The 10908-nt window shown below is 40.1% G+C and overlaps 1 protein-coding gene across 1 annotated transcript in view; it reads left to right on the top strand.

Annotated features, from left to right (window-relative positions):
- LOC122348778 (transcription factor SOX-5-like) overlaps positions 1 to 10908 on the top strand; it is a 72455-nt gene that overhangs the window by 17181 nt on the left and 44366 nt on the right. Inside the window, exon 4 of the mRNA XM_043244636.1 lies at positions 4716 to 4805. Within this exon, the coding sequence (XP_043100571.1) occupies positions 4716 to 4805 (90 nt within the window). The remainder of the gene's footprint in view (positions 1 to 4715; positions 4806 to 10908) is intronic.

Raw genomic sequence — 10908 nt, 5'->3', positions numbered from 1 at the left:
ATCTTTATATCTTTATATAAATCTAGTATTGCAGGTATGAGCCAAATTCTACCTGTGTTTAGTGTTTCACTGTTATAGTTTCTGTTAGACATGCAGTTTTGGCTCTGTGTTCTATCTGGTGATAAAAAAACTATTTACACTCAACACAATTCCTGAATCTTTGCTGAGATTTATGAGCACTACTGCTCTTCCTTTTCATCTGTTTAAGACTATCGGCGTAATCTTGTCAGCGGATCTTTGCTGTAGGTGTCTTAATTGAGCTGCTTTGTAAAGAAGAGCAAGATATATCTGGCAGCAAACCGAGTTGTCGAGATCAGATTGTAGATGAGCGGTTAAATACGCAGAGGCCAGGTATACATCGACCATTAGAATGTCAAGGTGGTTACATCACTTCTTATGTCTGAGATCAGTAAGTGGCTCTGACTTTACAACTATAATGCCACTTTCATAGGGACTGGAGCTTTATCAGGCCAGAAAAGGCTTGTGACATGCTATTTTTTCTGCTTCCTGCTAATCCTGGTGTTTTGACAGGGACGGTCTCCCGAGCTTGCGGATGGGTGATGCTAAGTCAACACCCACTCTGAGACACAAGTCTCTCTGTTTCTTTCTCCACATTGTCTTTTCTTCTCGTCTCTTAGAATTAGTTCCCAGGAGGTTTTAGATCAGTGGGTTGTCCTCCAAGCCCTCTCCCCAGTGCCCAGGCTATATCCTATCAGTGGGACAGGCAAGGGCTCCAATGTGGCAGGGGCTAAGCCGTCTGTTGAGATGGGGGAACCTTGGGAAAATGCGAAAAAGGATCCAGATAAGGGCTATTGTTTTCATTCCAATCTCATCTGGGCTGAATTGGTTTCCCTCGAGCCACGCCACGCTTTATCCGAGCGGAGGAGAAGAGGGCATGAGGAGAATTTTGGGGCCCTCGTGGGATAATGACAATAAAGTCAGTGCTTGCTTTATTTATCTGCTCGTTCTAGGCCTCTGACAGGCCTTCCCAGACAAGTACAAGTCTTTTCCACACTTCCTCCTCAGTTTTCAGAGTCTATAAATGTCAGACTGTCTCTGAACTCTTTGTATTTTGAAATCTGAATGCAAATGTGGGAAAGGAAATGTACCTTGTTCAATGGGCTGTGCTGCGTTTCTCATTTGAAGTAGCAGCAGCGCTGAGAGATGAATGGATGTGGCTGAAGCTTTGTTTGATTTTTCAAAATGAATGGTGCACTTTTGTTTCTTTACATCGGTAATATGTTAGTATGACATTTAAGTATTATCCAGATGTTAAGCAGTGTTTCCATTGGCATTAGTGCTCTCTCTGGAGAAGATGGAATGCAACTTGGGAAATTGTGCAAAAAATATCCCCTTATTATTAATCTAAATTCCTTTCAAATGTTCTAGCTTTATAAGGGTACTTTGAAAAAACCCAGACGTCTGTCTCATTAACCGCTTGTTTGCCTAAAGTATCCTCACATAAAAATCTAGGAAGAGCCGTATAGTCTCAAAACATAGCGGACAGGTTGTTTTCCGTGTCCGTCATTTACAAATGCTGGACATTCTTCACCTCTCTCAGGTAAAAATGTGTGGAGGACAGCTTTGGCACATTCCAGCTGTAGTGTGTGTGTGTGTGTGTGTGTGTGTGTGTGTGTGTAGGAGTGAGGGAGCGGCCACTCTCAAGGGAGGCAGAGTGGAGCAGAATGGGAGCTGGCACCGCATTATCTCCAACAGTTGGTGCATTCCTTAATGATCAAGTGCTGGAGAAGCATCTGTGCACTGCTCTGTGTGTTAGTGTGTGTGTGTGTAAGACAGAGGAGGAATATGGGAAAAGTCTTCCCTAAAACCTTTTAACCCCCCAGGACAGTTCATCCCCGGCCCTGTGCCATAAAAGGAAGTTTCTCTGTTTCCAGCTCTTTTTTCAGCTTGGAGAAAAGAATGTACTGTTATTTATTATACATATATATATATATGCTGGTATGTGTTTTGTGTGTATGTGGTTATTATCTGAGGGGAGGAAAGTGTTGTGACAGGAGGCGCTTTTATTCAAGAGACCTCAATCACACACACATAAAACGCAGGGTCACAGCATCTCACAAGGTCAAGGAAACAAACTGTGAGTCCTGGATTGGGAAAGTCAGCAAAGTAGAAATAATGTTGGAATGACCCAGGTGGAGGTCCTGTCCTGTCGTTCCCTCTGAAATGGAGGAAATAGAGAATCAAAAAAAATTGACCTCCCCTTGATGTGACCTTGCACTTTTATAAGCAGTGGCCGTCACCATAGACTGTCTCTTTGAATGCTATCAAACATTTTCGAGCACACAGTGATGTCAATACTTTTTTTTTTGGCCAATGTACACATATTCAGATAAGGACACAAGAACTTTTCTGCCAAGTCTGCTTGCAAATGCAAAAAAGTTTTCTCTTAAATATAGCTTTATTGTACACACATAAACTCAACAATAAGAAATATGATAATAAAATGAAACAATAAAAATATAAAAAAGCATGAAGCCCAGGATGAAAAATCTAAAAAATATATATTTAAAGATTATATTCATGTTCACAGTGTCAAGGAAAATATGAATTTACAGAACATTGCAGTAAACAGTGGGAATATTTCACTGAGGGGGGTCTTGGGAGCAGGGAAGTGGCCTGTGGGAAGTTTCTGTGCCTAGATGTTCTAGTTTTTATTTTCTTTTTATTATTATTTTATGGAAGTATGTTTATAAAAATAGAAGGTTGTTTTTAACTTGTTTATTTGTATTTTTGGTAAAGAAAGCTAATTACACTACCATTTAAACATTTGGGGCTTGTACTTTTCTTTTTTTTTTCTTTACAGAGACATTTTTTCATCAAGCATGCATGCACCAAACTGATCAAATGGTGCTAATAAATACTTTTTTACATTGCTACAAAAATAGGCAAAAAAAAGTTTTTTGTGAATAAGATAAAGCAGTGCTCGTGATAATAGAGGCATAGCTGCAACATAAAATTTTAAGGCATGAAGATCTCATCACACCACATTCATGAGTGTGATGATGTCACTCACTGGGAATGTTCTATGGCCTGGAGTACCTCAAGATACTGTATGACTACAATACACGCAGACACAAAACACGCACAGCAGAGTAGCCCGAGTCATTCCCATTCTCATGAATTGTGCCCTTTTGTTTGGCAAAGTGTGTTCACAAATGATCCATTGTGTTCACAAGCGGTTTAACTACGGCTTACGGTGCCGGAGGGCTGCCAGCGGCGTGCAAGAATGTCTGCTTTAGCCCCGTGCCCTTTAGCCTTTCACACAGGGAACAAACTCTACTCTTCCTGTTCATGATGTCATCAAATGGCAACATGAGACCCACAGCCCCTCTGCTCAGAGGTCACGGCCTGCCAAAAGAGCTCCTCAGCTTGGAGAAGGTAGAGATTTGATCTTGATCTATTAAACTGTGCCTTTTGGACACTTCATCCAATTCCTCTTCTTCCTGTCCAGTGCATTTGATTGGGTGTTTCTTTGTCCCGTGTGTGTGTGTGTGTGTGTGTGTATGTGTGTTTGTGCGATGGGAACAGACTGACCCAGGCTGCGAGCTTCAAGCTCTTGCTGGTGAGCAGTGTGTTCTTTATCAACGACCTCGGGCCGCGACTCTGCGGATTCCAGCCATTCCTCCTCCTGATTCATTGTCTGCCAGACAAATGTTAATTGTTTTCATCATTGCCGGCTGTGCGGGGCCAGTCAAATGGGCCCATCTCACCCTTCTACCTTCCTCTTTAATGTCTTTCTTTGTGAGGCGCCTCATTCTTATCACTCTTTCAGCTTCTCTAGTTGACCTTCGACAGACCAGGGGTTATGTCTCACATTATACACATATTATATGTGTGTTTGTCTTTGTGTTTCTGTCTGTATGTGCACGATTAAGAAATTAAGAAAAACCATAATAAATAAAAAAGCCTTCTGAAAAAAAAAAAATAAACAATTAGTACATTTCATAAAGAAGATCTTTTCCCACTACTAGGTAGAAACAGATTCACCTTGACACTTTCACTGAATGTAGTTGACCTAACTTGAAAATATTGCATTAGAGCATTTCATTCAGTTACAAACCCCAATGCATTTATTCTCTTAGAAATTAAAACATTTTTATGACCTTTAGACATCACCCCTAATACGCTTAATGAACTAAGCTGACACGCTTTTCTACTGTAATGCACTCAGCTACTGATCTCTATAGAATTTCACTTTATTACCACAGTCCAGCCGTCAGAACACACATCCGACATTTATTGTGTGCTGTGGCTGTTGAAAGACAGGTGTGTAACATTCACTTTCCAGAAAAGCAGACGGAATTTATTTCTTTCAGTTTGCTCAGCACACCTTTTCAATGGGAAGGTTTTTCCCCTGTTTCTTTCTGTCTTTTTTCTTTGTCTTTGAGGCCTCTTTTCTTTATGAGCACAAATTGTTTTGTTGCTCAAGGTTTGTGGGTCACACTCGAATCTATGGATTTGAGAGATACAGAGGATTTCAATGCACACTGTCGTATGAATGCCTCTTTACTGCGGTCGTCTGTGTTATGGAGTGATTTCACTCAAACTGCGTGGTAATTCTCTTTTTATAGCTAATATGCGATTAAGGTTGCTTTTTTTAAATAAAGCAGTACTTTATACATTTTAGTGGTATTTATATATTTTTTTCTCTTCGTATATGCATTCATTTTCATTCTGTGTTGCTTTTGTTTCAGAATCCTCCTGCATGGAGAAACTCCTTTCAAAAGACTGGAAAGAGAAGATGGAGCGACTCAACACAGGCGAGCTGTTAGGAGAAATTAAAGGTAAAAAACCTGTATGTTTCAAAGTATGTTTCAGAAAGCAACCTCTTCTGGTCACTCTGTCTTCTCTGAATGACTGTTTTATAAGTGTGATGGATTTTGTTATTTAGCTCCTGGAATAGACATAAGACATAGAATTCAATGGAAAGGTAGGCTTGGTACAAACAGAAATTAGAGGAGAAGAATGCATGCTTGTTTGTATTGGAAGACAGTACAGCCCATGCACTGTTTATACCCAATGAAAGTGTTCATGGGATGTGCTTTTAGTTTTTTTATTCTGCATGAGCAGGTCTTAGCACTGGCTGTTACAGAGAAGTGTTTATGTAGCAGGAGACGGCACTGCACCGGCTCTCTGATAACGCGCTAGTTCTGCCCGGCTCCATCCACACACTCCTCCCTCACTATCTCCAACACTCGTTCTCTTCCCTTTCTCTAGCACGCTGGGTTTTGTCGTCCATTCCTGCTGACACCAATCCGCTTCATATCCTCTGAGCTTTAGGTTGACTCTTGTTGTACCGCCATGTGTTTTGATAACAGCTTTTTCAATGGGATGAGGTACAGGTGTCATAGCAGTCAGAATGTTCGATGTTATGGCATCAGTATGTCAGGGCGCTTTTAACGGAGAAGACATTTAGGAGGCAGTTAATAGCGGGATTTAGATTGCAAGGGTAATAACATTGGAGAGAAGTGTTATTGTTTTTTTGTTCCCTCGCTTAATGGTTCCCTTTTCCTTCCCTGCGCTATTTAAAATTATGAATAACGTTTGTCCTTGGTTTTAATTATTGGATTAGACTTACTCTCTGCGGCGTGTGGGTGGAGGAGGGGTCGAGGTGGGGGGGTACAGGGGAAAAAGAAACAGTCGTACATTCTAATAAGTGCATTCATCGGCAATAACCTTAATGAACCCCCAAATGTAAATCACATCTCAGTAAACCAGATTCATTGTACCTGCCCCCGTTATGTGGCACCGTAGATCAAAGTGCAGCGAAGAAAATGGCGAGGAAAGATTTAGCCTTTTGAAAGGAGATCTTTTTAAATTACAGGGTATTTTTCTGTTGGATAAATGGCATTGGGTGAGGTCATGTTTAAAAGGTATAAACAGGTAGAAGGCGTTGATAATACCCCACCAGTGGCCTCCGTCGTGATTTCCAGCGAGGCTGCGGGCGACTGTAGAGAAACAGACAGAATTACTTTTCATATCATACCGGCAGCCTAAGGTTTCTAATTAGCCTGCCATTTCATATGACTGTAGACATTTCAAAGGCCTCCTTTGTGCTCCCCCTTACAAAATGTCTCTCTCTGCGTTTGAAGTCGGCCTGATGTAAATACGGGCAATTAAAAAGGAAGCTCAGGGTTGGAGACACACAAGGTCTGCTTAATTAATACGCAAACAAAGGCACCAAGCTGGAAAAGAGAAAACACACACAACTTATGATTAAGATCTAAAGTGTTATGATAAATCAGAGAGCACATTAATAGTCAGGTTAAAAAATCAATACAAAGGCCACACGTTCCTCCGGCTCTAAATTAATGGAGGAGAGCGCTGGATAAAAGATGGCACGAGGATGAAAAGGAAGCTGTTGCCTGTTTGGCCTTGCTGTTTTTGCTCTTATATTTGAACCGATGGCATTGTGCATTCTACCCACAGTTCTTTGTGCCATTGTCGCCGCACTACAAAAACCTGTCTTTGATCTTTGTTCGATAAATAAATCGACTAGGAATCGCTGTCCCTGCTGAACTGTTCATCTGAATAAAATAAAGTTTCTTGCTGCTTTTCAAATCTCCGCAGCTTTTCTTTAAAGCCGTTACATATTTTTCACCTTGTGAACCTGTCGAGACACTATGCTGCGGTAAGGAACAGAGTTTAGGATCTGAAAAAAAGTAACCGATTGCTTAAGGGAACGAAGAACAATAGTGGGCAGAGAGAGAGAGAGAGAGGGAAAAAAAGCTGAAACTCAGAGAACACTTAGACCTGTTTTTGAAACGCCGCAACACGTCCGGACTTGCCCACCTCTGTTGCACAAAACAAGTAAACAATGTCATCACACCAGATCGTTCTTTTTGTTTAGTTTTAGCATATAACAAGTTTGGTTAATTTAGCTGACGTTTCTCACATTTCAGGTGATTTTAAAGCCTTGTTTAACTAGTAAAATGAAATTGTATCAGGCTGGCCAGAATTATTTTCAAGTGCTCTTAAGTGTTGCAGAATCCTGCGTGTTTTCTTTAAGCCCCCTGTTGCCACCGGCTCAGGGTTGAGGGGCAGCGGTAGCGGGTAAAGGGCGTATGGGGGAGTCAGCTACGGATCGCTTTCCACCCGCCGCCACTGGAGCGGTGTGTTTGTTTTCATACCTGAGCTCAGCTGTCAATCAGGAGGAACGGTGAAGAGAGAGATGAGATCTGCAAAACAAAACCACAAAGCAAGAGAAGCAGGATGTCTGGAGGACGTCCAAACCACAGCAGTGCCTGCTCAATTGTCAAAGAGAGAGAGGGAGAGATATATGAACAAATACAGAGCAACACATCAGATATATGCCAGAGAGTGTTAATCACCAAATTTAATGCAAAGAAGTGCAGCTGGTGCAATTAAGACGTTCATTTTTTTATGTGTATTAGAAGCTTTGATTCACTTCAACTACATTTAATTTGTCATACAATTAAAGACATCAACACCTGTGCACCCTTGTTTCAATACTGGACAGAAACTTCCAAAAAAAATGTAATGTTTTAAATGAATATTCTGGTGGAATTTTAATTCGGCTTTGTCATTTTAATGGATTTGATTAATGACTCGGATGTCTGCGTTTCTTCCGCCGAAGTGTTTTGTTTCTATCACCTTGAACGCTCAGGTGTCCCTGACTATTTAAAAAAAATGCATCAGAATGTCTGGAAATCAAACTGTACTTGCAAAATCGGAGTATCAGAAACCCAGAAAAGGGCAGAAAGTCTGAAATCTCAGCATTGTGCGGCCACGTGAAAATGGTGACTAGAGCTGCTGTGTGGAAAAAGGGGTCCCTCGCTCCTTGCCTAATCAATTTCTGACTGTCTACATGCTTGTGTAGAGAAAGTCCTGTGGCTGGTAGATAAGTAGAAGCTTTTTAAGAGAGCGGCAGGGTTGAGTGTGATTTCGATGTGACTCGTACCTGGCTTAGGCGCTCTCGGACAGAAAGCGGACTGTGAGGATACAGAGCGCCGATTGTTCCAGCAGCTGGATTTACTTGAAAACATGATTATTCAATTTAACGTCAGCTTTATTCTTAATGGCTCCAATAAAGGCAGAGAACCTATGCTAGTCTAGATACAGTATGTGATGTGACACTCAGGGATAAGCATGAAATATTTTTACATAACAATAGTCTTTTTTTATTGCATAGCGGTTCCATTTAACAAAAAAAGTATTTGTACATTAAGTCCAAAAAAATTATTATTTAAAAAGTGAAAAAAACAAAAAACAGTTCATAGATCCTCATATGTATGAAATATTTTTGAGTTACTTTTATCTATTTCTATATTTTGTATTATTGTTATTATCATTATTATAAAACAGATTGTTTATTTTACGTAAAATTATTATTTTATATATAAAACAAATAAGTCTTTGTTCCCTACATTTTATTGTAAAAAAACCCCCAAAAACAAACAAACTTTATTTTATAACTTAGAAACTCTTTTACTTTTACTTATTTTAAATATACTGGGAGAAAAATAGGATAGAACAGTGTATTCAATAATTACTACACAAAAAAAGAGAAAATGGTTACAAAAAACACAAAACTAAAATTAGATTAATTGTAATTAAATTATTTTGCTCAATTTATAATTTTAGCACAAATACGTTGCCAAAATAATTGAGCATCTTTTGAAACGAGGCAAAACAAAACAGATTTCTGGCAGCTTACTGATATTTGATCTGTGCCAGATTTGAAACTGTTTTCCATTACTCCTTTTAGGCATTGTTCCTGACCGAGAGAGAGGAAACCTTCTCCACCCATCACAGCGTCTGAAATATTCCTCCGTCTCCCCCATCCTCTAGCAGCACGCTCTGCATTTTTCTCTCCCTAACGCCTCAATAGTCAAACTGTTTGCCCTTATGTACACAAGTGAAATATGAGCCACTGTAAATTATTATTCTTTGGGCCACATTTGCAAGATGAATGCGGGGAAAGCTGTGCTCCGTTTCTCTCCTAATGAATTGAGGAATTTAGCTTGTGGCGTTTGGCTGTAGAAAGGCACACCTTGTTTGCTGCCTCTCCTCACATGGTGTTATTGAGAGTGCTTGTGAACAGGAGCGCGTTGAGGGGGAAGACAGCCATCGAAGCAGCCCAACACACACTTAACGGACACACACACACACCGTTCAGACCTGAGGAAAATCACTTCGCTAAACCACAGGGCATGCATTTAAGCTTTTTTGCTAGTCAAATATTTTCATTTATTAAGAAGATTCACAATGTCCTGCACTGTTCCTGGGCTACATAGGTGGTGAAACCCAATAATGCAATTATTCACAAATTAGAAACATCTTTGCGTGATGTGTGCCACTAGTAAACACAGGTTTAATTCGCCGTACTGCAGTGTCGGGAGAGCTAATGTTTATCAGAGGGTGGGTCGCAGAGCTAATGTTCTGCTCACGGCCGTGTAATGCTGTTTAAGAGCTGGCAGGGCCATGCCCGGGCCGCTTTAGCGCGTGTCACGCTGGATTTCCGACTATAGTAGAGTCTCCGGACTGTGTCTCCTCTCCTCCTCGAGCCTCAGGACTCTTAGGGGAATGTGCATTGCTACTAATGAAATCTTTCTGCACAGGCACACAAACAGAAGAACAAGTTAGGCCTTGAATGATTGTTCGGTCTAATCAGGGGTTTTATTTTCTCTAATGATAATAAGAATAAAACAGGAAGAGGTCAAGGCATCTGAGCGAGTGATGAATGGGCGATTTTAAAAGTGTGTGTTCAAGGGCGGCTTCATTCTCGGCTGTGACCTCGGTGCCGATCAACTCTGATAGGAGGTACATTGAAATGCACACCAGGAGCTCTCTGTCCGTGTCTCTGTGTGTGTGTTATGTGGTCAGGTTGAGCTGTTATCTCGGTTGGACTCTTTAATGAAGAGGTTTGTGTGATGCTGAGGATGCTGGGAGAAGAGCAGGGCTCTTGCATTATCTTAATTACGCTCGTGAGCATCGCTGCTGTCGTCATTAGATTATTAGTCGGCATTAAAGTGCCCCATGAACGTCAAGAACATGAAGTGTGTCTCTGTTTAAGAGCCACTCTGTTGACTTTTGGTGTCAATCAAGTGTTTTTCAGATGGGGGGTGGGGGATGGGATAAAAATCCTTGTTGAGAGTGTGTAGTAAGATGTAATGGAGTGCATTTTAATTTACTTTGCATACTTGGAGTACATTCCGTATTACGCCATCTCTCTCTTTCTCTCTTTCTAGCACATAACTTATATGTAAACAGATTATCCAGAATGGATTTATTAGCTAAAAAACATTTTCTTTTTGTCCGAAAAAAGAGGTGTATATTTTTATTTTGAAGCCTGCACTATAAAAAACATTTTGTAAATAAAGAATTTAAGTATTAATATTTTGTATTATGTTGAGAATGCAGACTTTCAGAAATTTATTAACAATTTCTGAGTAAAAATTGTTTCCAAGATATTTTTTTCTTTACATATAGCTAATGATATTTAATTGCCTGCAGTGCTGTATCGGGTTTGGCACAAATGAAATTTGAGGACAAGACGTTCGCCCTACTTTTATAGCCTGAACAAGAGCTGTAAATTAGTATTATGTTAAATTTTAATGCAGTATTAAAATGTTTTTTTGAGTTGATGATTTGAGCTGCCATATGCTTACATGTGCAAGCAGGTCCTGGTGCATGCTTAGTTAATGAAGTTTTATTGGCAGGATCAGCAGGGTTTCGATCATCGCATGGGGCGGCAGGCCAGGTAACAGCTGTTGGTCATTCTGTCTCAATTCAGGAGAAAGGAAAACCATTTTTTAAATTAATATATTAGACAAAATTATGCTTTATAATATTATTATTAATTTGCAAATTAGTTCCAGTTTATATCTTACAAATTACATATAATTAGTTATTTATTAAAAATAT

The sequence above is a fragment of the Puntigrus tetrazona genome, chromosome 7 (assembly GCF_018831695.1).
Source record: "Puntigrus tetrazona isolate hp1 chromosome 7, ASM1883169v1, whole genome shotgun sequence".
NCBI lineage: Eukaryota > Metazoa > Chordata > Actinopteri > Cypriniformes > Cyprinidae > Puntigrus > Puntigrus tetrazona.
This window is presented reverse-complemented; position numbering and strand designations above follow the sequence as displayed.